This window comes from Bufo bufo, chromosome 1 (assembly GCF_905171765.1).
Source record: "Bufo bufo chromosome 1, aBufBuf1.1, whole genome shotgun sequence".
NCBI lineage: Eukaryota > Metazoa > Chordata > Amphibia > Anura > Bufonidae > Bufo > Bufo bufo.
Window position 1 is genome coordinate 253,140,003 of NC_053389.1, and position 27,160 is coordinate 253,167,162.

General features: G+C 45.6%; 2 protein-coding genes across 5 annotated transcripts in view; both read left to right on the forward strand.

Moving 5' to 3' along the window:
- LOC121005778 (E3 ubiquitin/ISG15 ligase TRIM25-like) overlaps window positions 1-27,160 on the forward strand; it is a 965,623-nt gene that overhangs the window by 671,133 nt on the left and 267,330 nt on the right. The gene's annotated exons all lie outside the window — the stretch shown is intronic.
- Window positions 1-27,160, forward strand: part of BRAF (B-Raf proto-oncogene, serine/threonine kinase) — an 85,657-nt gene that overhangs the window by 26,062 nt on the left and 32,435 nt on the right. For 2 of the 3 annotated variants that reach the window (XM_040438491.1, XM_040438504.1), the window contains exons 2-8: window positions 5,849-5,950; window positions 11,999-12,253; window positions 12,485-12,588; window positions 13,494-13,596; window positions 17,146-17,294; window positions 19,778-19,897; window positions 26,845-27,004. In XM_040438491.1, the coding sequence (XP_040294425.1) occupies window positions 5,849-5,950; window positions 11,999-12,253; window positions 12,485-12,588; window positions 13,494-13,596; window positions 17,146-17,294; window positions 19,778-19,897; window positions 26,845-27,004 (993 nt within the window). The remainder of the gene's footprint in view (window positions 1-5,848; window positions 5,951-11,998; window positions 12,254-12,484; window positions 12,589-13,493; window positions 13,597-17,145; window positions 17,295-19,777; window positions 19,898-26,844; window positions 27,005-27,160) is intronic. The other variant, XM_040438498.1, reaches the window with a different exon arrangement.

The window sequence follows — 27,160 nt, forward strand, 5'->3', positions numbered from 1 at the left end:
ACAATAGATAAGATACTCTGCGTCTGTAATGACCCGTACTATAAACTTAATACATTATCAGTCACAGTAAACACTATAAAACGGCAATTGTGGTATTGATTTTATTTTTTACAGTCATCTCACCTGCCAAAAAATGAAAAGCATTTAATCAAACATGGTACCGATGAGAACTACAAATTGTCCCGCAAAAAACAAGCCCTCACACAAAATGCTATGGGTCTTAGAATGTGGCCACACAAAAAACAAATGGTGTTTATTTTTTTACACTGAACAATTTAAATTTGTTATAGTCATAATCGTACTGACCCCCGAAGAATAAAAGTTTACATGTTAAACAAAGGTAATGCTGTAAAACAGATCCCCCAAAACAATGTTAAATTGCTGTTTACTTTCTTAAAAGGGGTTGTCCGGGTTCAGAGCTGAACCCGGACATACCCTTTATTTCACCCAGGCAGCCCCCTGAAGGCTAGCATCGGAGCATCTCATGCTCCGATGCGCTCCCTTGCCCTGCGCTAAATCGCGCACGGCAAGGTCTCTTTTGTTTTTAATAACGCACTGCTGGGCGGAAACTTCCGGCTGGCAGTGTGTTCGGTGATGTCACCGGCTCTGATGGGCGGGCTTTAGCACTGCCCTAGCAGTTTTACTGGCTAGAGCAGCGCTAAATCCCGCCCATCAGTGCTGGTGACGTCACCGGGGTTCCTGTCGGCCCCATGGAGAGCCTTGGTACGTTACCGGATCTCCAAAAAATGCCTTTGCCCTGCGCGATTTAGCACAGGGCAAAGAAGAGCATCGGAGCATGAACTGCTCCGATGCTCCTGTCAGGGGGGCTGCCGGGGGGAAAATGGAGGGATGTCCGGGTTCAGCTCTGAATCCGGACAACCCGTTTAGGAGCAGGAGAATGGAAAGGGCGGATTCGGCACATAACTGACGCCGAACGGAGCCCAATGACCTCATAGACTATAATAGGGTCCGTTATGTTTCTGCTCAGAAGAAGATTTTTGAAGCGGACACGAGTCCTGCATGCACAACTATTGTCTCTGCTCTAAAATCTTCTGAGAGGAAACCTAACGGACCCCATTATAGTCTATGGGTCCTTGGGTTCCGTTCGGTTGAGTTATGTGCCGAATCCATCCTTTCCGTTCTGCTCCTATAACAGAGGCAGGAGAACGAAAAGGCTGAACACTGATGAGATTGAAGCCTAAAACATTACTTTTAATATGAATAGGTAAAAATGAAATTTAGAAAAATCACAAAATTGGCCCTCACAAACAAAAATGATAAGCCAAATGTAAATGTATATGTCAAGCACCCTCTCTACGCTCTTTACCCCCTAAATACAGGGAAACGCCCTGATGGGACATTATAGGGTATACCCACCAAGTGTTACTGTTGTTCAACAGTTTTCAAACCAGCAATTGCATCTTAATCCTTCTGTAATTGTATGTAATTAAAAATCTAGCATAGCCACTGAGATATTCAATAAAATGTGTCTGTATAGGACCAGCTGCGTCCCCCCCCCCCCCTTATCTCTTTGTCCTGCTCACTGAGAAGGCCGCACATGCTCAGTTTCATCCTTCATCTGCCTCCTGAGCTGTGATAGGGAGAGCTGAGACACGCCCCCTGAGCTGTGATAGGGAGAGCTGAGACACGCCCCTGAGCTGTGATACGCCCCTGAGCTGCAGCAGAAAATACATTCCCCTTGAGCTTCAATCTAGAAGCAATGAATGGGGAGATCTCTAGATCCATGTGAGGTACAGGGCTGGTTCTAGCTTTGTTAGAAAGAGATTGTCATGTACTATATGATGTCCGATTTTACATTATTCATGGGATAACCCCTTTAAAGGAGTTCACCATTAAAGAGGTTGCTGTCCCATAGACCGCAGCAGCAGAGCAGAAAGAGAAACTGGAGACGGCACATGCGCAGTGATCAGCTGATTATTGGGGGTTCCTGGTTTCGGACCCCCCTCTGATCTTTATGATCTATCCTTAGGATAGGTCATAAATAGAAAAAGCCCAGATAATTTTCTTTGCATCTATATATTATGACTTTAGTACTTCTTTTTTTTTTTTTTTTTTTTTTTTAACATAACAGCTATTGCAGGCGTTTCCACTGCCTGTTCCTGTCAATAAAGTGGTAACGCCCCCATTGCTCCTAGAGGCTCATTTGCATATTTGAAAACTTAATTATTTGCTGTAATGCGGACAAATATGAACATGGGACCAACACAGATGCTTCAGCTGCCAAGCGCACATGCAGCAGGTCAGCCAGTTTTATAGGTACAAATCTGCTGACAGATCCACTTTAAAGTATAACTGTCGTATTTTTTATTTTTTTGGGGATTGTGGTGATTAAGATCACCTTGGTGGCCCTATTTCAACTTTTCACTGTGTATTCAATTACCCCTTTAATTCCACATTTTTGTTCCCTGTACTGCCTATTTTTACCTGTGCTTAAAATAAGGCTGCTAGGCATGGTCCTATAGACGGAGCATGCAGCGTGCAGGCTCACATTACTGACAGCCAGGGACTGTAAGTAAATGATTAAAGCCAGGTCCTCCCCAGCAGCTAACAGTGCCTGGGCTGTGTGCACTTCTCCCTGTCCCTGCGCTTGGCAGACGCTCCCTCACTCAGCAGAGCAGGAGAATGCAGAGTTGGAGCAGCGCAGACCAGGGAAGGGAGATCTGCCGTCTGCTCAGTGTATACATGAAAGCAACATGTGGTAAGAGGACCCCTTTGTGCTGCAGGAGATTAACCCTTTAGGGGGAGGGCTCTGGTTACTGACACTTTTGGGGGGGCTATTGTTACTGGCTAGTGAGGGCAGGTGGGATTAGCCTCAGGGTGAGGGCAGTGGCGGCCATATTAACTGAATAGTGAAATTGCAGTTTTATGCAGACTGGTTGCTAAGGGCTGAATCTTATTAAATATGGGGTAAGTCAGTCTAATAGTAACTGATTCTGGAATATCATGTTATTAGTAACTACATGTATGACAATTGAAATTGGGGTCTAAATGTGACAGTTATCCTTTAAGTGAACAACTGCAGCAGTTTATACGTCAAAGTCTGCCATGTGAACTTTCCCTAAGAGGGTGAATGGTTTAAAGTGGTGTCTCGCGCAGCTTTTTGCGACAGTTTGATTCAGTTTTCTGCACCAAAGTCAGATGTGGATCCAGGAGGCCGGTGGGTTGGAGTGGAATGAGAAATATAAAGGATGGACTTCTCCTTCCTGCTGGATGCACTTCTACAGGGTGGGCCATTTATATGGATACACCTTAATAAAATGGGAATGGTTGGTGATATTAACTTCCTGTTTGTGGCACATTAGTATATGTGAGGGGGGAAACTTTTCAAGATGGGTGGTGACCATGGTGGCCATTTTGAAGTTTGCCATTTTGAATCCAACTTCTGTTTTTTCAGTAGGAAGAGGTTCATGTGACACATGTATTAACTAATGCCTAACTAGGCAGTGAGACCTATCTTGACTCAGGTTAAATTTAAAACTTCACTTTTATTACTATATGTACTAAAACCTGAATATCAATAAATGGGTGAATGTTTGGCTTATCTTTATTAATTGTTCCTACAAACCAAAAAAAACTAAATTAAAATCAGTCCCCACTTTAACAGAGAATTGAAGTAATAGACGATGAGAAGGACGTGGGAGAGTGCACTAACTACCCACCCTCTCTCACTAGGAATACAGGATACTACAGTGTCGCCGTTGGTAGGGCTGTTACTAGCGCTATACTGCTGTCAATTTGGCAGTGTAAAGCAGTAGGGACCAAAAAACATCACCCCACTATCAAGGAAATGCAAATGACACCCATACACACAGCAGATCAGCTAGAGGCTGTATTCCTAGTGAGAGGGTGGGTAGTTAGTGCACTCTCCCACGTCCTTCTCATCGTCTATTACTTCAATTCTCTGAAGTGGGGACTGATTTTAATTTTTAGTTTTTTTTTTGTTTGTAGGAACAATTAATAAAGATAAGCCAAACATTCACCCATTTATTGATATTCAGGTTTTAGTACATATAGTAATAAAAGTGAAGTTTTAAATTTAACCTGAGTCAAGATAGGTCTCACTGCCTAGTTAGGCATTAGTTAATACAGTTGTTAAAATGCCTTACTCAGGTTAGGTCCTAAATATGACTATATCATGTGACACATCAAACCTATTGGAAATTTCACAAGAAAAACAATGGTGTGCTTGGTTTTAATGTAACTTTATTCTTTCATGAGTTATTTACAAGTTTCTGACCACTTATAAAATGTGTTCAATGTGCTTCCCATTGTGTTGGATTGTCAATGCAACCCTCTTCTCCCACTCTTCACACACTGATAGCATTTCTCCTGCAGTGTTGCTAGCACAGGCTTCCAGTATCCGTAGTTTCAGGTGCTGCACATCTCGTATCTTCACAGCATTGACAATTGCCTTCAGATGACCCCAAAGATAAGTCTAAGGGGGTCAGATCAGGAGACCTTGGGGGGGCCATTCAACTGGCCCATGACGACAATCCACTTTCCAGGAAACTGTTCTGACCTGACACCCATAATGTGGTGGTTCACCATCTTGCTGGAAAAACTCAGGGAACGTGCCAGCTTCAGTGCATAAAGAGGGAAACACATCATCATGTAGAAATTTCGCATATCCAGTGGCCTTGAAGTTTCCATTGATGAAGAATGGCCCCACTATCTTTGTACCCCATATACCACACCATACCATCAATTTTTTTGTTCCAACAGTCTTGGAGGGATCTATCCAATGTGGGTTAGTGTCAGACCAATAGCGGTGTTTTGTTTGTTAACTTCACCATTCACATAAAAATTTTGCCTCATCACTGAACAAAATCTTCTGCGTAAACTGAGGGTCCTGTTCCAATTTTGTTTGCCCATTCTGCAAATTCAGTGTGCCGATCTGGGTCATCCTCGTTGAGATGCTGCAGTAGCTGGAGTTTGTAAGGGTGCCATTTGTGAGTAGCTAATATCCGCCGAAGGGATGTTCGACTAATGCCACTCTCCAGTGACATGCAGCGAGTGCTACGCTGTGGGCTCTTGCTGCATGAAGCTAGGACAGCCACTGATGTTTCTTCATTAGAGACAGATTTCATGCGTCCACATTTTGGCAAATCCAACACTGAACCAGTTTTCACGAACTTAGCAAGCAGTTTGCTAACTATAGCATGGGAGATGGGTGGTCTCGTAGGGTGTCTTGCATTGAAATCTGCTGCAATGACCCGGTTACTGCGTTCACCAGACATCAACACAATTTCTATCCGCTCCTCACGTGTTAACCTCGGCGACATGTCAATGGCTGTAAAACAAAGAGAAACTTGTAAATAACTCATGAAAAAATAGTTACATTAAAACCAAGCACACCATTGTTTTTTCTTGTGAAATTTCCAATAAGTTTGATGTGTCACATGACCCTCTTCCTATTGAAAAAACAAAAGTTGGATTCAAAATGGGCCACCATGGTCACCACCCATCTTGAAAAGTTTCCCCCCTCACATATACTAATGTGCCACAAACAGGAAGTTAATATCACCAACTATTCCCATTTTATTAAGGTGTATCCATATAAATGGCCCACCCTGTACTTTGGTTCAAATACTGCCACAAAAAGCTATGTGTGACACCAGCCTTAGAAATCTTTTTTTTTATTTTTTCAAATACCGTATTAGTTCTACTTAATAGAGGTAATTTACCCAATCAGGACATCGGTTACAAAGAAGATCTTTTGCTCTGGAGGACCAGACATGTCCATGCATTATACAGAGGACCATGTAACAAACTTTTCTCATGATTGTGTTCCTTGATTCTTAATCCTTTTTTTCTTTTTCTCTTGCAGATCTGGAATATCAAGCAGATGATTAAGTTAACGCAAGAGCACATTGAAGCCCTCCTCGACAAATTTGGAGGCGAGCACAACCCCCCCTCAATATATGTTGAAGTAAGTTCATGAAGATTGGCATCTTCAGTGCTTCCATATTGTGAAATTGGAGAATTATTTTTCCATAATGTAAGGAGGGGTCATGTTTCTAAGAGTGGTTGATATACCCTATAGAGCCCCCCTTTCTCATGAGCCATTGACAACCTGTGGCTTTTGCCGTGGTGGACTCTGACCGTCCATACATTATATGGATAGCTATTCGTCTCGGTGCCTGTCATGTAATACTGCTTATCCTGGGTTACCCACTGCAGGAAGAATGAGCAGCCAGTGCTTACGTCTCCCATAAAAGTTAGCTGTTTGCTTCAGGTCTCAGGAGCCAAACCCCCCTCCTGAGCACTTGGGCTACTTTCACACTAGCGTTAATATTTTCCGGTATTGAGATCCGTCATAGGGTCTCAATACCGGAAAAAAAACTCTTCAGTTTTCTCCCCATTCATTGTCAATGGGACAAAACGTAACTGAACGGAATACTCCAAATTCATTCAGTTCTGTTCTCATACTGGAGAGCAAACCACAGCATGCTGTGGTTTGCTTTCAGTCCTGGGACGCGGTGCAAGACTGATCTGTCATAACCCACAATGCAAGTCAATGGGGACAGATCCGTTTTCTCCGACGCAATAGAAAACTGATCCGTCCCCCATTTCCTTTCAATGGAGTTCATGATGGATCCGTTTTGGGTATGTTAAAGATAATACAACCGGATCTGTTCATAATGGATGCAGATGGTTGTATTATCAGTAACGGAGGCGTTTTTGCCGGATCCAGCATAATCACTAGTGTGAAAGTAGCCTTAGTAAAACCCTTGTCTGTGATGAGACAGCATCTATGTATTAGGGCACGTTCCATATCAGTGGGGGTTCATCAGTCTGAATATGAAACCCAAGTGCAGTAGTCTGCAACCTGCAACTCAGAGCATTCTGGAAGTTTTAGCTTTGCAGACCAATGCCCTATGGAAGACACACTAAAGGGCCCTTTAGACAGCCTGAGAATTGCATAGATCAGGGCTCGACAAATCCCAGGCGCCAGGTCGCCATGGCGACCAGGAATTTAGTCCTGGCGCTTGGGTATTTGTCAGCCCGTTTTCAAAGGTGCCCGGGCGATGGGTGCGGAGCTGCCGTTCTGTCCCGAGGCAGCACCGTGTGAAACAGCTCCGTCACAGCACACAATAGCAGAGACGCAGGGAGGGGAGGGGCTCGGGAGGAGTGTAATCTGATCCTAGAGTGGAAGCTGCTTCTGCCAGCCCCTCCCCTCCCCGCCCACCAACCAATCAGAGCTGAGGCAAGGCAAGCACCAGCAGCTCTGAGCCGTCTGTACAGGGAGTTAGAATAGAAATGAATCGAATGAGTCACAAGTTAAAGAGGACCTTTCACCGATTCTTACCCTATGAACTAACTTTACAGACATGTGGAGCGGCGCCCGGGGATCTCACTGCACTTACTATTATCCCCGGGCGCCGCGCCGCTCCGTTCTGCCGCTATGCCCTCCGGTATCTCCGTTCCCTAAGTTATGGTAGGCGGAGTCTGCCCTTGTTCTTCTGTAGCGCTGGCCAATCGTATTGCAGAGCTCACAGCCTGGGAGAAAATAACCTCCCAGGCTGTGAGCTCTGCGCTGCGATTGGCCAGCGCTAGAGCAGAACAAGGCAGACTCCGCCTACCATAACTTAGGGACTGGAATCTCCTCCTACTATAACTTAGTGAGCGGAGATACCGGAGGGCATAGCAGGAGAACGGAGCGGCGCCCGGGGATAATAGTAAGTGCAGTGAGATCCCCGGGTGCCGCTCCACATGTCTGTATAGTTAGTTCATAGGGTAAGAATCGGTGAAAGGTCCTCTTTAAAAGAATCTAAAGATCCGACTTATAGAGACTCATTCGATTCATTGAGTTAAAAGAACAGTTTACACTGAGGCTGTGCTGATGCTTTTGCAGCAGTGATGTGACAGTGACAGGACACAGTTCAGATTACAGTGTGAATTAACCCTTTAGGATCAAATTGGCTTCTCAAGGAGATCTATATGTTAAAAGGCATCCCTTCTTCTGTCTCATTCAGTAGCTATAGAACTAAGGGTACTTTCACACTTGCGGCAGGATGGATCCGGCAGGCTGTTCACCCTGTCAGATCCGTCCTTCCGCTGTTTCGCCGGACCGCAGCTCTGTCCCCATTGACTATAATGGGGGCAGAGCTCTGGCGCAGCACGGCAGTGCATGGTAAAAGTGCTGCATGTCCAACTTTTTAGTCCGGCGGCCTCTCACCGCGAACTGCCATGCTGCGCCGGAGCTCCACCCCCGTCCCCATTATAGTCAATAGGGTCCGGGGACGGAGCGGCGGTATATGTAACATGGTATACAGCATTATTGGGGGGGCTCTATGGATAAGTGGGTGGGGCACTATGCGGGCACCTACTGGGGGCTTTATGACGCGGCTCCGCCTGGCTCCTAACTTTTTTAGCTGGCTCCTAGATTCCAAGGAAATTTGTCAAGCCCTGGCATAGATCATCGCTAACGAGCGTTCATAGTAACGCTCATTAGCCATGGTCTGGCGGTGTAAATGTGCCGCTGATTACTAATTGGATTGTTTGTGCGAACACAAAAATCCTTGTTTCCAGACAGCAGATCGTGCTGTGTAAACACTATCTGCTTCCGGGAAACGAGTCGTTATGGGTCAGAGCAATGGCATTAGCGATCGCTCCTCCCCATCTCTGGAGGAGATCGCTGCATGTAAATGCAAATGTCTCCTCCGCTAGCTTCCTTCCCGATTTTCCTCGCCCTTCTTAAACCATTTCATTATGTAACTTGACGGTAACCCTCTGCCTGACTTTGGTTGATAACAGGGCATGATAGATCGCTCTACAATAATGGTGGAGCGGCTGATAGATCTGTAGTACATTTGTTCCCTCAAGATACAATATTCTAGATTCTGGGACAACCATTGTATGTTGAAACCATTGCAGCTAGTCTCCAAAACTGGCCCTATGCATACTTTTGTCAGCCGAACCCGCTGAGAATGGCAAGTTCGGCCGACACACTAATGTGTGTGGGGACCTTCCAACGGAATATTTTCGCCCAATCCTTTTGCTTTCTGGGGTGATAAGCCGTTGTAGCGGCTTTCTCCACTGTCTTCATAGCATACAGAGACTTGGATGTGTATTGGGGGGGATGACCGAGATAGTGGTCGGCCAAATGATTGTTCAGCTGACAGCTATTTAATCTGTATGACCAACTTAGTGACCATGTGCTGTGATCCAAGCCTGGCGTTGGAACCCACAGCGCGTGCATGAGTCTGAATCTCTTGCCGCAGCATTAGAGAGACATTTAGATTCACGCATGCGCTGCAGGTTCTAGCTCCAAGCTAGTTTTGGCACGTGATCCCGTTGTGGCCGCCGCACGGGATCAAAACCTTACTAGATAACTCTTTTGAGGCCTCTTTCAAAAAATACGGATGATATCTGTGTGTGACATCCATGTTGCATATGTGGTTTTTCGTTTCTTTTTGTTTTTTAAGGAGCTACGGAAGAGACGTATGGACGCGGACAGCACATTCATTGAAATGAATGGGTTTGCATCCTACTAGCAAAAAAATGCTGGTAGGATGCGGACCAAAAATACGGTCATATGAATGCACCCAACTCTATGGAAAACTAGTAATTGGTTCCAAAGCTTGAAAATGTCACTCAAGAGATAAGAAAAAAAAAAAAAACAGAACTAAGACAGATAAACCAACTCCTTACATATGGCAAATAGTAGATCATTTTCTATTGAGGACAGGAGCTTCTTCATACAAGATACCAGAAAAATAGTATGGAGCCACCCTTGCCTGATATCAGAAGTTCATCCCGGCACAGACAGATGGCAGTACACGAGATGTAGTACCGCACTGTACTGTAAAGAAAAGCTACTTCACAACCAATACAGGTGTTTCCCCTTAGAAATGGCCATGCTGACTGGTTGTATCTGAGACGTTGTATGTTGTCTAGTTTCACCATACGATGGCCCAGGAAAGACCATTGCAGTTGAATATATTGTATCCTGAGGCCACTGCGTCTTGAGGGGCCACCGTATTTCTTTTAAGTGACTGCTCTTAAACCCTGTTTACCCTACCATTCTCCTCTGGTTTCTTTCTCTGCATTGTGTAAACTCTGGCGCTTCCCAGACAGTTCTGCCTTATCCTTCAACAAGCGGCCTGTTTACTGCTCACCTCCCACCTAGTCCACTGTTTTACCGTGGATTTAAAGGGCCATTACACCTCAAAGCTTTCTAAGAGCATCTGTTCCATAACCCATATGAGAGGTTCTGGATGAGTGACATAAATCATAACTGGGGACAATGGACTTGGCTTTACCATAAATAGAAAGGCAGGCTTCAGGTTTAGTGTCCCCATAAAGGACATTTCGGCTTGTTAGAAGTGTCTTTTGAGAGTCTTTCGCTGCTGGAAACCCTAGATTCCTGTGGGGGAATCTAGCAGTGAATGTTCAACATTCCTGCACCGCCACCACAGGCAAAATGAAGCATTACACAGAGCCAATTCAAGTCTATGGATCGTCTATGTAATGCAGGTCAGGACGGGTCCTCCAGAGAAAGAAATGCCTGTAGCAACCACTTTCCACTCTAACTAAGAGAGAAGATCCCAAACAGAGGACCTCCCTCTATTCTAGGGATTGTCCCACCTTGTAAGGCTACCTTCACACTCGCGTTTTGGCTTTTCCGTTTGTGAGATCCGTTCAGGGTTCTCGCAAGCGGTTCAAAACAGATCAGTTTGCATTCTGAATGGAAAAGGATCCGCTCAGAATGCATCCTAAGAAATAAAGATCTGTAAGAAACTACACATAATTGGCATTTCTATGTCACGACCTATACAGTTAAAAGGGTTTTCCAAGGTTTTTTACTGATGAACTATCCTCTGCATAGGTCATCAGTATCTGATCATTGGGGGTCTGACCCCCCACTGATCAGCTGTTTGAGGAGGCACCATGGCCTTCTCTGTGATTAATAAACACAGCGCCATACATTGTATAGTGGCTGTGCTTGGTATTGCAGCTCAGCTCTGTTCACTTGAATGGCCCACATATACCACGTGATCGATGAACGTGTTGCACTGGCCTAGGAAAATTAGAGTAGGCTGCGTACCCCCCACCGGTTTAGTAAAAAAAAAAAAAACGTTTAAAACCCTTTTAAAGAGTTTTGTCATGAGAAATAACGTTATGTAGCTGCGATGTGCTAATGTCAGCCGTACATACCAGTATGCTTTATAACTCCCTGCCTGCCGCTGTTCTCTTATAATAAAGACTTTTAAAATATGCTAATGAGCCTCTAGGTGCTATTAGGGCATAGCTTCAGCACCTAGAGGCTCGGTCTACGCTCCCTTTGGCACGCCCAGGTCCAGTTAATTGACTGGTGAGTTCTCCTCTTCGTCCAGTAAATCCTGCGCAGTCCCGTTTAGTATTTGGCGCAGTGCGCCTGCACCAAATACTAAATGGGATGGCGCAGGATTTACTGGACGAAGTAAAGGATATCCCCCCATTGTCTGATATGTGCGGGTCCCACCGCTGGGACCCGCACCTACAATGAGAACGGAGCCGGGAAATGAACGGAGGGCGTATTGCGCATGCTCAGCCGCCCTCCATTCATTTCTATGGGGCCACCGAAAATGGCCGAGCGCTGGCTCTGCTATTGCCGTCTGCCCCATAGAAATGAATGGGAGCAGGGGCCGCACATGCTTGGTGCGCTCCCATTCCCTTCCATGGGAGCAGCGCTTGGTGGTGGATGGACCCTGGGAAATCTGGGGTCCTCCAGCCACAGTGCTCCCCGCTTCATTCTCGTTGTAGGTGCGTGTTCCAGCGGTGGGACCCGCACCTTTCAGACAATGGGGGCATATCCTAGCGATATGCCCCCATTGTCTGAGATGAGAATACCCCTTTAAGGGGTTAAAGATAGGATTATTCTTGAAGTCTTTCTCTCCATTTTACCTTGCTACTTTTAGTATTGGCGATGGTTTTGTCATTTCACATTAAATTAACAGGTTATGCTTTAAATTTGTTTTTGCTCCTATCTCAGGCTTATGAAGAGTACACAAGCAAACTTGATGCCCTCCAGCAGAGGGAGCAACAGTTACTGGAGTCAATGGGGAATGGAACGGACTCTTCTTCCTTATCTTCAGAAATGACTCTTTCATCAGTCCCCTCCAGCCTATCTCTAGCACCTTCGTCCTTATCCGTCTTACAGAACCCCTCCGATCTTTCCCGAATGAACCCTAAATCTCCTCAGAAACCTATCGTTAGAGTCTTCCTACCTAACAAGCAGCGCACAGTGGTGAGTGTTCCTCTGCCTTCAAACCTGCTTTCTAGTCATGTGGCCAGGGTAGCAGAGGACCTTGGTCTGGAGAACGCACAGTGCTGTAAGAATAAAACCATGGTGGCCAATCACTAGGGTCCTAAACTGCAGCTCTTGACCATGACTAGCTCCAGTGGATGATGCCACCTCTTCACATTATCCATGTTTGCGGACATGACAAGGTAGTGAGGAATTTGTTTGTCTTTCCAGGTACCAGCTAGATGTGGCGTGACCGTACGGGACAGTCTAAAGAAAGCACTAATGATGCGAGGTCTTATCCCAGAATGCTGTGCGGTGTACAGGATCCAAGATGGGTAAGGGTTTCTATTACAAGCAATTAATTTGCCCAAGGCAGGATGAAAAAACGCAGTGGCCAGATGTTACATTAAAGTCTGTAGTGAAATCTAAAACCTGCTACATACAGAGGCCCAGGATTCCCAGGTCCTGTAGATAAACGTAGACTGACTGCCTTGACCTGCACCAGATTTATCACAGGGGCCCAGGCTTTTTTTTAACCCCAGAATTGTGCTACATTTGTGGTGCAAAAAGTTATCTTGGGCCATAGCCATTTCTTATTAAGCCTCACCCCTTTTGAGTCCGAAAGTCCGAAAAAGAATAGTAAACGTATTTGTGCTACTTTTTAGACAGATTCTAGCTGCAGACAAGTTAGTAAAAAAATGTTTTTTTGGGGTCAGTTAGGACTCCTTTTTTTACGTAACGCAGCATGCATCTTCTGGTATTTTTCCAATGGGTTCATCTATAGAATGTGAAAAGCACCAGAAAAAATGCATAACAAAATAAAAACATTATGTATATAAGTTGCTTGAATTAACGGTCTTGTTTTTTGTAACTACTGTTGAACAACCTAGAAAAAGTGAATAAAGGAGGCCTAATAGAGCGTCTGTCAGCAGATTTGTACCTATGACACTGGCTGACCTGTTACACGTGCACTTGGCAGCTAAAGTCATCTGTGTTGGTTCCATCTTCATATGTGCCCGCATTGCTGAGGAAAATGATGTTTTAGTATATTCAAATGATACTCTGAGCAAAATAGGAGCTGGTTTGGACTCCTGCCATATGTAGATGCCACCTCAGGTTCCCAGACTGATCACAGGCGACCTCCAGGACCCTCATCTATTATACATTTATAATTTATTTTGTAGATAAGCAATGTGTGTCTTTCTTACACATGTATAAAACTTCTACTTTATCTCAACAGGGAAAAGAAGCCTATCGGCTGGGACACGGACATCAGCTGGCTGACCGGGGAGGAGCTGCACGTAGAAGTTCTTGAGAACGTACCCCTCACTACCCATAACTTTGTAGGTACAATGGTGGAATGTGTCATGCATATAATACAGATCAATGGAGGTTTACCATTGAAGTGTCTAATACTGTTTGGTTCTTTGTTGTCTTGGCCTCCTCCTCTCCCTAAATGCTGCCTGCTTATTTCTCCTATAGCCCCCTCCTCCTCCACATAGGTGAAGTGCAGGAAATGCAGCCCTCACTTCACCCTCCTGGAATTTAGGCTAGATCATGACTAGACAAGGTTATTGGCTTTAAAACAAGACTAAGATGGCTGCTGTAGATCAGTTGTGGCCTAAGGCCTCTTTCACACTTGCGTTGTCCGGATCCGGCGTGTACTCCACTTGCCGGAATTACACTCCGGATCCGGAAAAACGCAAGTGTACTGAAAGCATTTGAAGACGGAACCGTCTTCCAAATGCTTTCAGTGTTACTATGGCACCCAGGACGCTATTAAAGTCCTGGTTGCCATAGTAGGAGCGGGGAGCGGGGGAGCGGTATACTTACAGTCCGTGCGGCTCCCGGGGCGCTCCAGAATGACGTCAGAGCGCCCCATGCGCATGATGACGTGATCCATGCGATCACGTGATCCATGCGCTTGGGGCGCCCTGACGTCACTCTGGAGCGCCCGGGGAGCCGCACGGACGGTAAGTACACTGCTCCCCCGCTCCCCGCTACACTTACCATGGCTGTCAGGACTTTAGCGTCCCGGCAGCCATGGTAACCACTCTGAAAAAGCTAAATGTCGGCTCCGGCAATGCGCTGAAACGACGTTTAGCTTAAGGCCGGATCCGGATCAATGCCTTCCAATGGGCATTAATTCGCAAGTGTTCCGGATTTTTGGCCGGAGCAAAAAGCGCAGCATGCTGCGGTATTTTCTCCGGCCAACAAACGTTCCGTACCGGAACTGAAGACATCCTGATGCATCCTGAACGGATTACTCTCCATTCAGAATGCATTAGGATAATCCTGATCAGGATTCTTCCGGCATAGAGCACCGACGACGGAACTCTATGCCGGAAGACAATAACGCAGGTGTGAAAGAGCCCTAAGTAAGTAGGCAATTGTTGGGAAGGAATGCTTCCTTCCCCACAATCGTCTGATGAATTGAGAATTGTAAAGGGGCCTTAAGCCACAGTCGCTCACAACAGTATTGCTCTTTTGAGCTTGAACAAACCCTGCACAGATCACTGGGGGTTAAAGGGAACCTGTCACTTAGAAAACGTACATTAAACCACCCTCATTACCTTACAGATGTCTTCATCTCGTTTCTAAAGTTGATTTCTTTGCTGTCTGACATGCCTAATCGCAAAAAGAAAAAAAAAAATTATTCCCTCCCCCACCTTAGGCGGTATGTGAATTAGGGTCTTGAAGTCAAGGGGCAGTGGCCGTCTTCCTTCAAGTCAAGCTCGTCGTGCCCCCCCTCCCCAAGCGTTTGATTGATAGCCCTTGTTTACTTGTAATGTCTGATTCCAGCCCAAAATCTCGCACATACGCTGTGTCATAGTTACTTCCGCACAGTTTTCCCTGCTGCTGTGGGCTTGATTTCAGCTGCTCAATACGCAGACGGCGCCTCACCAAACATTGAGCCACAAGCACACAGCAGCGGGGAACAAGATGCAGGAATGACGAGGACCTGGAGAGTGCGCGAGATTTCGGGTTGGAATCCAACATGACAAGTAAACAAGGGCCATCAATCAAACTCTTGGGGAGGGGGGCACGGCGAGCTTGACTTGAAGGAAGACGGCCACTGCCCCTTGACTTCAAGATCCTAATTCACATACCGCCTGAGGGGGGGGGAGGGAATACAAGCTCTGGGCAGGAAAAGGGGCCCAGAGCTTGACTTTAAGAGAAAAAGCCACTGCCCCCTTAACTTCAAAACCCTAATTTACAGTCTTTTTGCAGGGATTAGATACATCAGACAGCAAAGATAAAACTAACTTTAGTAACAAGATAAAGGTAACGGGTTCCATTTAAAATATGGTGAGGTGAATATTACAATCTGATCTATTCTTACTCCAGTGCTTCTCGAGTCCCTCACTGGTCTCTACTTCCTGTTCCCTTTCGACACAGGCATGTTACCGCTTAGTCATTGCCTGAGTGGTCACATATCCGTTTCTCGAGGAGCAGCAAAGTACAGAGACTGCTGTTGGACTCGGGAAACATTGGGGCAGAAGTGGAGGGATATGCAAGCCGAATATAATTTTTTTTTATTTTTTTTCAATTGGAAACATTCAGTGTTTTTACAGAACATTTTAATGGGCAGACAACACCTTTTTAAAATGGTTTTCTGTGATCTTAATATTGATGACCTATTAAACACCCAGGACCCACGCTGATCAGCTGTTTCAGAAGGCATCAGAGCTCCTGTGATTGCCGCAGCCTTCTGGCCGCTTACCAAGCACACCACCGTACATTGTATTGCGTTTGTGCTTGGTTTCGCAGCTCTATAGGGCTGAGCTGTGCCTAGGCCATATGACACATGAACGTGTTGTCACTGGCCTAGGGAAAAGTGAGCGTAGGCTACGGCACTCCCAAGAGCGTTGCTGCCTTCTCAAACAGCTGAACAGCGGGTGGGTGTCAGACACTGAGGACAAATCCAGAGGATAGATCTTCAGTATTAAAATCTTGGAAAACCCCTTTAAGGTCAAAATTACAGCAACTGCTACCGCGTTCTATGGAATTCTTTATGGGGACGCTGAAAATAGCCAAGCGCAGGCTCGGCTAAGGTTACTTTCACACCTGCGTTAGGTGCGGATCCGTCTGGTATCTGCACAGACGGATCCGCACCTATAATGCAAACGCTTGTATCCGTTCAGAACGGATCCGTTTGCATTACCATGAACAAATGCAAAATGATAATGCAAACTGATCCGTTCTGACTTACACTGAAAGTCAATGGGAGGTGGGTCAGTTTTCAATTACACCATATTGTGTCAGTGAAAACGGACCCGTCCCCACTGACTTACATTGTAAGTCAGGACGGATCCGTTTGGCTCCGCATCGTCAGGCAAGCAGTGTTTTGGTGTCCGCCTCCAGAGCGGAATGGAGGCTAAACACAGCCAAACTGATGCATTCTCAACGGATCCTTATCCATTCAGAATGCATTGGGGCTGAACTGATCCGTTTTGGGCCGCTTGCGAGAGCCCTGAAACGGATCTCACAGGCGGACCCAGAAACGCCAGTGTGAAAGTAGCCTAATTCTGTCAGGCCCATAGAAGTGAATGAGAGCGGTGGCCGGTCATGCGTGGTGTGCTCCCATTCACTTCTATGGCGAGAGTGCTTGGTGGTGGCTGGACCAGAGTTCTCCAGCCACCACTTTGCAGGCTCTGTTCCCAATATAGGCGCGGGTCCCAGCAGTGGGACCCACACCTATAAGGCACTGGGGGCATATCCTAGCAATATGCCCCAATTATCTGAGATGAGACAACCCCTTTTATTAAATGCTTTGCCTGACTTAACAGCAGTAATGTTGCCTCGGTAGCGGCGTCATGTGGCTGTGTTATCCACTGTCTTTGGGCTGCCATTGAGCTCTACCATATTATTTTTTTTTATTTTTTTTTAAGGTACGGAAAACCTTCTTCACTCTAGCATTCTGTGACTTTTGCCGGAAGCTGCTATTCCAGGGTTTCCGCTGCCAGACATGCGGGTACAAGTTCCACCAGCGATGCAGCACAGAGGTGCCACTCATGTGTGTCAACTACGACCGACTAGAGTAAGTCACTATAAGGAGCATGCTGCTGCCAGTGATGGCTCCAATTTTTTTTTTTCTATTTGTTAGGATGGAAGAGACACTAACAACATCTCGTTTTTAGGTCTCAAATTCTGTGCTGATTCATAGTATCTTTGTAATGGTCAGCGCTCCAAATCGCCTGCATAGACGGTTAAACGGCATTTGTCTCTATGAAACTGGCTGACCTGTTACATGTGCACTTGGCAGCTGAAGGCGTCAGTGTAGGTCCCATGTTCATATGTGCCCGCATTGCTGAGGAAAATGTTTTAATATAAGCAAATGAGACTCTAGGAGCAATGGGGGCGTTGCCATTACACCTAGAGGCTCAACTCTGTCTCTGCAACTGCTGCGCCCTCTGCAGTTTAACACTGCCAGGTGTGATGACCTTTTCAATGCATGGCTCTGTCAATCAAAGTGCAGAGTGCACAGCAGTTGCTGGGAGAGCAGAGCTTCTCGGTGTAAAGGAAACACCCTCTGTTCTCCTAGAGGCTTATTTGCATATACACTGCTCAAAAAAATAAAGGGAACACAAAAATAACACATCCTAGATCTGAATTAATTAAATATTCTTCTGAAATACTTTGTTCTTCACATAGTTAAATGTGCTGACAACAAAATCGCACAAAAATGGAAATCAAATTTTTTAACCCATGGAGCTCTGGATTTGGAGTCACACTCAAAATTAAAGTGGAAAAACACACTACAGGCTGATCCAACTTTGATGTAATGTCCTTAAAACAAGTCAAAATGAGGCTCAGTAGTGTGTGTGGCCTTCACGTGCCTGTATGACCTCCCTACAACGCCTGTGCATGCTCCTGATGAGGTGGCGGACGGTCTCCTGAGGGATCTCCTCCCAGACCTGGACTAAAGCATCTGCCAACTCCTGAACAGTCTGTGGTGCAACGTGACGTTGGATAGAGCGAGACATGATGTCCCAGATGTGCTCAATTGGATTCAGGTCTGGGGAACGGGCGGGCCAGTCCATAGCATCAATGCCTTCGTCTTGCAGGAACTGCTGACACACTCCAGCCACATGAGGTCTAGCATTGTCTTGCATTAGGAGGAAGCCAGGGCCAACCGCTCCAGCATCTGGTCTCACAAGGGGTCTGAGGATCTCATCTCTGTACCTAATGGCAGTCAGGCTACCTCTGGCGAGCACATAGAGGGCTGTGCGGCCCCCCCAAAGACATGCCACCCCACACCATTACTGACCCAATGCGGTCATGCTGGAGGATGTTGCAGGCAGCAGAACGTTCTCTACGGCGTCTCAAGACTCTGTCACGTCTGTCACATGTGCTCAGTGTGAACCTGCTTTCATCTGTGAAGAGCACAGGGCGCCAGTGGCGAATTTGCCAATCTTGGTGTTCTCTGGCAAATGCCAAACGTCCTGCACGGTGTTGGGCTGTAAGCACAACCCCTACCTGTGGACGTTGGGCTTTCATATCACCCTCATGGAGTCTGTTTCTGACCGTTTGAGCAGACACATGCACATTTGTGGCCTGCTGGAGGTCATTTTGCAAGGCTCTGGCAGTGCTCCTCCTGTTCCTCCTTGCACAAAGGCGGAGGTAGCGGTCCTGCTGCTGGGTTGTTGCCCTCCTACGGCCTCCTCCACGTCTCCTGATGTACTGGCCTGTCTCCTGATAGCGCCTCCATGCTCTGGACACTACGCTGACAGACACAGCAAACCTTCTTGCCACAGCTCGCATTGATGTGCCATCCTGGATAAGCTGCACTACCTGAGCCACTTGTGTGGGTTGTAGAATCCGTCTAATGCTACCACTAGAGTGAAAGCACTGCCAGCATTCAAAAGTGACCAAAACATCAGCCAGGAAGCATAGGAACTGAGAAGTGGCCTGTGGTCACCACCTGCAGAACCACTCCTTTATTGGGGGTGTCTTGCTAATTGCCTATAATTTCCACTTGTTGTCTATCCCATTTGCACAACAGCATGTGAAATTGATTGTCACTTAGTGTTGCTTCCTAAGTGGACAGTTTGATTTCACAGAAGTGTGATTGACTTGGAGTTACATTGTGTTGTTTAAGTGTTCCCTTTATTTTTTTGAGCAGTGTCTTAAAGCATTTTTATTAGCAATGCGGGCACATATGAACTTACGACCTACACTGATGCCCTCAGCTGCCAAGTGCACATGCAACAGGTCAGCCAGTTTCGTAGGTAAGTCTGCTGACAGATGCCCTTTAAATGATAGAATTCTGACTGGCTGGTGCTACCACTAGAGGGAGCTTGTAGTAGGTTTCACACACTGTACTGAATAACACTATGGTATGCAGTAAGCTCCTGCACCCCCTAGTGGTGACTAGAGGCAGCCAGAGTTTGAGCACTTACCTCTGTCAATTTAGATGGTGGACAAGCAGAGCCTGGCTGATTCCATGTTAAATTACAATTCAGGATACCCAGGGATTTTCCACAACTTATTTGAGTCTCTTCATTTTGTTTTGTCTCACAGTTTGCTATTTGTCTCAAAGTTCTTTGAACATCACCCAATATCTCAGGATGAAGGTCCTTTTGAGGAGGTCACCCCTGCTGTTGAATGCTACTCAGCCTCACCCCCTCCAGATTTCAGCGGGTAAGGTTTGACCGTGTAATTTTTAGAATATAAGGCATAGACAATTGGCGGATCTACCCTGTCTCCTTTTGGGGGGTCTCGGACCACCATGATTCTGTGTGGCAGCCATCCTCCCTTTCTGCAGCTGCCAGTGTTTATTTTACAAAGTGCTCCTTGCGCATCTTAAATAATTCTGTTGTCTTAAAATAAGGGGCAGCCAAAAAGGCAATGAGCTGAAAATACTGTTACGTCTAATCTGTCACAAGCCTGGCTGCTGTTGTATAATTTGGGATTATTCCTGGCTATCGGCTGAGCTGTGATCTGTTAATAGAGCTGTGTAAATGTTGGATTTTCTCTAATCCTTGTGAAAAAATAATAATAATCTTGTAAACCCGGAGTGTCTGCTTTATTTTCTTGTCACCAAGTTAAAACTGAAATTTCACCTTGACCCCATACTCGTCCCGCAGACTGACTTTGAATATTCCAGAACTGAAGGTCCATCTCGCATGTCTGAAGGGTATAAAGCTGAGCTTAAATGCCTCCATTAATACTGTTTTACAGAGAGACGGGTATGTGAAATTGGAGGCATACAGAAGCACAATATTGCCCATAAACTACTGTGGATGGTGTATTATGGCTCTGTGCAACATGGCATGTAAAGTAGGAGTTGTCTGCTAAAGACGACCTCTGACTAAAAGGGGTCTCCCACTTTGGACCCCACTTTAGGAGCCTGAATGGAGAGCAGACTTGAGCCATCCTTGTGTGACCTGGATGACTAAATTCCAACTACAGCAGCCCTTTTACGCTTGACCATATAACTTAACCCTTAGGCTAATTTCAGACGAGCATGTCCTGTGCAGAAATCCCATTCAGTGTGTGCGCCTTGATTCCCCGTTATGGACGCTGCTCATTTCGCAATGGCACACGGCATTATACAGATTTATAATTTTATATATGCTGGACTTTTACAGAGTTATACTGACAGCATTATGTCAGTTTAATTCAGTAGATACAGGTCATGCAGGGACATTAGAATGCTGTGCGCTGCTGAGAAATGAGCAGTGTCCATAATGGGAAGCCACACTCTCACACGGAATGTGATTACCGCACAGGACGCTCTCGTCTGAAAGAGCCCTTTAGATGAGCGCACACCTAAGATAAGTGTCGGCCAGTCCCAGGATTGCTTGGCTGTATAAAGCCCTGTTCACATCTGCATTCTAACTTGGTATTTTGATCATAACAGAAACCAGCAAGCAGTGCAACTTTCGACTGGTAGACCAACAATGGACCCTGTTGACTTATTTTGGCTTCCTTCATGGTGGCTGTAGTTTTGATGGAAAGAATAGTACTTCATACAGTCTGTCTGTCAAAACTCCTCGGTTCTGCCTACTGTGTATGGGGTCAACGTCACTATGTGTTGTTTCCTGACAGATGTCTGAAAGAAGAATTGGGCTTTTTGATTTTCAGCATGCCCAATCCCCAGAGAAATCTGTCACCTCTGACGGAGGCCAACACCCCCATCACCATCATGGCATTGTTTTTTTTTTTTATGCGTGCAAGTTATAAGTATCGCCAGCGTTAGAACTTTACCAACATTTAAAGGGGTTGTCTAGGAGTTAAATTATATCCTGAGGATAGGTCCTCAGTATTTAATTCCTGGAAAACCCCTTTAAAAATGGAATAATAAAACTCTGCTCTCATTGTTCTGCTTCCCCTTTTGTTTAGTTTGTGGTTTGGTTTTTTGTTGTGCATCTGTGTAGTGTGTAAACTGTGAAGCGATTGATCCCTTTCAGCTGCTGCCGCTCCTGTAATCCCGGCTTGTGTGCACCTGGCTCGGCAGGCTGTGGTTTGTAAAGATCAACTTCAGATGAAATGCAAATTTATTAATGCAAATCTAGATTCAACTCGTGTTGGCCATACATACTCTATACAGGCAATCTCTCTTGTTTTATATTTTTTTTTTTTACACTTTTGTAACTGTAGGAAAACTATGTCGCTTTACAAAAATGTTACAGAACTGTGGGGGAAAAAAAGGCTCCTATGAATATACCATAACTCTAGTGATGACATCAGCGTACAGTGTCCCTATGGGGTCTGTATTTCAGATCCTTAAAGGGTTGGATAGAGATACTAACAAAAAATGCAAATCTCACAGCTTTGAATCCGATGTGCCGAATTTTCAAGCCCTGTCTGTTGGGTTTCTCCTCCGATTTGCAGTTGAGAATTACAGTCCTTAGTTGACAGATCACAAGTAGTGTTTGGGAGGCTCTGGGATATCGGCACATCATGTGCGCAGTCTGTCCTCATGTAGCTCATAGTACAGCTCAGATTTATTTTTCTCTTTCTAGAAAGTTTATAAAAAGTAATAACGGATCACTATTAGGATCCATTCTCTATCCGCATCGGTTCCACAATTTTGCTGAACAGGTGCAGACCCATTCAATTCAATGGGGCTGCAAAAGATGCAGACAGGATTAGGCATTTCTATCATAGGGCTGGCCATATGCAGTCTACAAAATGTGGAACGCACACGGGCCGGTATCCATGTTTTGCGGATCCACAATTTGAGGCTGGTAAAACACTTACAGACATGTGAATGCACCCTTAAGGCTACTTTCTCATTAGCGGCAGGCTGTTCCGATGGGTGAACAGCCTGACTGATCCGTGCTGCCGTTAGTGCACGAGTGCCACCGGAAGTCCGCTCCAGCCCCGTTCACTATAATGGGGATGGGACGGAGGTCCGGCTGCAGCACGGGAAACCTGCCAAGAGGCGGCCGGAATAAAACTACGACAAATATGACGAGAGGTGGCCAGAATAAAACTACGACATGTCGTAGTTTTATTCTGGCCACCTCTTGGCATGTTTTCTATGCTGCTGCTGGACCTCCAGCCTGCCCCCATTATAGTGAATGGGGCCGGAGCGGACTTCTGGCGGCACGCATGCACTAGCGGCAGCACGGATCCGGCAGGCTGTTCACCCGTCGGAACAGCCTGCCGGAGAAGGCTGTCGCTAATGTGAAAGTAGTCTAAAAGGGGTGACCACCATTATTTTAATATCATTCAGCATGAAAAATGTCACTTTTGCACTTTGCTTTCTTACAAAAATGACCCAGTTGTGATGCTCTCTAGTATCATGGTGCCCCCTGGTGTTTAAAAGGGTTCTCTGGGAATTAAGAAAATAAATACTTGAATATTACTTTACTTTATTATAAATATATATCCAAATACCTTTCATTAGTTATAATGGCTCGTTTTGTCTGGGAAGCAATCAGGGGAAATAAAATGGCCATTGTCCTATTAGTACACACAAAACCTGTCCTGATCACACAGCAAGACAAGTTACATCACAACACTGAGCTAAAGAGCTGCCTCATCCTTCTCTCTGCTCTGCTTGTCAGGGATTATGGTGCTGAATCTCTGTGGGAATGGAGTCCATGAGGAGACATGAAGTACAGAGAGGAGGTGGGTATGTGGTAATGAGCAGCAGCTATTGTATGCAGTCTCCATTACCACAGTCTGTCCGTCCCCTCTGTACTTCATGTCTCCTCATGAACTCCATTCCTACAGCGATTCAGCTGAAGATATTAAATGGTGTTCAGGACCATAACCCCCTGACAAGCAGAGAGGAGGATGAAGCGGCTCTTTAGCTCAGTGTTGTGAAGTATCTTGTCCTCCTGGGACAGGTTTTGTGTGTACTAATAGGACGGCGGCCATTATTTCCCCTGATTGCTCGCCAGACAAAACGAGCCATTATAACTAATAAAAGGTATTTGAGAATATGTTTATAATAAAGAAATATTTAAGTATTTTCATTTTCTTAATTCCTAGAGAACCCCTTTTAATCTACATAGCAATGCGCACGTCCACCTGCTGAGGTTCTAGCACATGCTCAGTTCCATCCTTTAACTGCCACCAGCCATATTTACGGTTACCGTAGAAGCTGTGACACAGGAAGGGAGCTGCAGCAGAAAGGACAAGCTTCCTGAGAAAGGACACACACCCCGAGCTGCCAGCTTGAAATAAATCTAGCAGAACAGTTGGAGCACTGTATGCAGAGATCCATGTGAGGTACAGGGCTAGTTCTAAGAAAGAGATTGCCATGTGCAGTATGATGTTGATGTAGAAATGAAAATTGGACCATAGCATAACCCCCTTTTAAAGAGGACCAATCACCTCTTACTTCAGTGACTACTTACGTTCCCCATGAAGGAACACGTCTGAATCCTTATGACGCAGAACGCCGCACTGACATGAATGCATTGGCAACTAGGCATTCCCTTGTCGGTAGACTGAGTCCCTGCACAATCTGACGCTATTGGGCAGTGTGTAGAGACCTCTCCCAACTGAATAGTAATGCCCGTTTGTGACTTTTTTAAATATATTTTCGGGAGGCATAAAAGAGGAAATGCCCAAATGTAGAGTTCTAAGAAACTATTTCTAACTTGCTGGTTTATCGGTAATATGAGTGTTTACAAAAATGGAGGGTGCTGATCACTGCACCTTTAAGGGGTTAAAGGGGATTATATTTGCACGTCTAGATGAAGACACAGCCCTCTTGCTTTTGTTTCCGTATTCTTTCCCCTCCCTGAAACTTTCTTCTGAAGTTTCCTTTCTTTCTGTTCAGCATGAAGCTGTTTGTTTCCCCAGGACAGATGTAACGAAGTGCGGCCATTATGGGGCCGATCAGATTTAGTTTGAATTATTGCAGCAGAGTCCTAATTTATCACAGTGACAGCTCGAGTTCCTGCTCTCGTTATTTCATTAGACGGTGCAACCTGCAAAGCCGTGTCTCATGTTTCACGTTGCTGACAAGAGCCTGTACTCCATTGCAGTCTCTTCCATGCCACAGCGCTCTGTCCTGCTCCATTCTCAGGAGTTAGGACTTCATGCCCCCAGTTTAATTGCATCTTGAGGCTGCTGCTTTACTGCGTCTCGTCCTTGCAGTTTTTAGCGCCAAGGTTAGGGGTTTGTTGTGTGTGGTTTTTTTTTTAATTGGTTTTTTTTTTAGCGCAACTTGCTCTGGGTACAGAGTTTTTCTTCTAGTTTTCCCATAGGTTGCTCCATAGGACTTGAAAGTAGGACGTTTGTTGTCTCGCCAGTGCGACCATGGCAACCCTGTAAATCAATGGCCAATTCATTAAAGGGGTTGCCCGCTTTTTACTATTGATGACCAATCTTCAGGGTAGGTCAGTATCAGTTCGGCGGGGGGGTTCTGACACCAGACACCCCCACTGATTAGCTGTTTGAAGAGAAGGCAGAGGCCGTACGAGTGTTGCCTTCTCTGCTCTGTTTACCTGCTCATCACAGTGGTGAGCAGTGTAATTACAAGTATGGTGTCCCCATAAACTTCTATGGGATGGCTCCTGTCTGTTCAAGTGAATAGGACGAATCCGCCCCATTGAAGTGAATGGGTACGCCATACTTGTAATGACACTGCCCATCACTGCTGCTAGCAGGTAAACAGAGCAGAGAAGGCATCACTCCTAAGACCTCTGCCTCCTCTTCAATCAACTGGTCTGCGGGGGTGCCGGGAGTTGGACCCTCGCCGATCTGATATTGATGACTTATCCTGTGGACAGGTCAGTAATAGTAAAAAGTGGACAACCCATTTTAAATGTTTTTTCCGTGTTTTTAAATATGGATTGCACATCCTTACCAAAAAATCTCCACCAGTCCGCTTCCGGCAAGTGGGTAGGAGCTTAGCTGCAGTAACCTGGGGGCTGCAATTTGGGTTGGTTTGTGAATGTGCAGGTTGTCTGACCCCCCCCCCCAATGGTCTGATATCGATGACCTATCCTGTCTAATATCTGTTAATCCGAAAATATGGGAAATCTGAATAGGAGTATAGTCATGTATAAGTTCTTTGACTTACATGGCAGCTACCTATAGGTGGCAATAGAGATAATACACATTTCTAAATGAGAACTAAATTGCATACTTTTTCCTAATGAGCCTTGCCTGTAAGAGTCCCTTCACTGCAATTGCCTTTTGTAAAAGCAAAGAAAAATAGTGAATGAAACCTAAATAGGATTTCCAGGATTGGGGAAACATGGCTGCTTTTTTTTCCAAAAACTGCGCCACACCTAGCGCAGGTTGTGCCTGGATTTGCAGCTCCGCAATGAGACCGCGCTGCCATACCCCTGATAACCTGTGGACAGGTGTGGCATGGTTTCTGGTAATTGGTAGCTTTTTCTTTTCACCCAGGCACCATTGGTCATGCTAGCCGTGGGTGCGTACATTTTCGTACATTGATATATTTGATGGTTTGGATCCACACATGGAAACTCTCCTCTCTTTGACCACTATGCACCTGTTTTTGTTTCAGTAGTGCAGCCTGAGGCTTTGAGCTTGTAATGTCAAGCAGTCAGATGCGGTGAGATTTTTTTTGTCGGTAAGTCTCCCTTAATAACTCGAAGTCTGTGTGACTATTAAAGGGAACCTGTCCCCTTGAAATTGCAGTGTAATCTGCCAGCAGCATGTTTATAGAGCTGGAGGAGCTGAGCAGATTGATGTATAGTTTTGGGGGAAAAGGGTCAATATAATTTTTACGTCAGTCACTTAAATTCCTGCTAGTTCTGGGCTTTGAAGTCATATCAGTGACTGATGTCCTCCCCTCTTTGACTGTGTGTACAGAGATAGCTGTCAATCACTGATAGGACCGCCTCCTTGACTTCACAGCCCAGAATGTGCAGAAATTTAAATGACTGAAGTACAAATTATATTGAATCTTTTCCCATAAAATTATCTATCAATCTGCTCAGCTCCTCCAGCTCTGTAACCTGCAGCTCAGACACAATGTTCAGTGTGACAGGGTCCCTTTAATGTAGGTACGATATACCTAATATATCCCCTTAAACCCCCACAGATAGGGGTCATTTCCAGTCTTGGTTTCTGAAGGAACTGGTGCATTTCCTTATTTTGTTCTTTAGGTGTCTAAACACAGTAATTTTTTCTTCTTTCCCTTCTAGGGCTCCCAGCCTCCCAAGTAGTTCTCCGTCCAAGTCCATTCCCATTCCCCAGCCATTCCGACCTGCCGATGAAGACCACAGAAACCAATTTGGCCAGCGAGACCGGTCATCATCTGCTCCCAATGTTCACATCAACACCATTGAGCCTGTTAACATTGATGTAAGTGGCCATTGTGGACTGCTGCATTACCCTCAACCAACATTAATTGGTCATGTTGTGACCTTAACCATGACATCTGCTTCGATAAATACATTACATACAATTGGGTGGACAGGTTGGCGTGCTCCGTCACTGGTAATAGCCAGATCCACCATT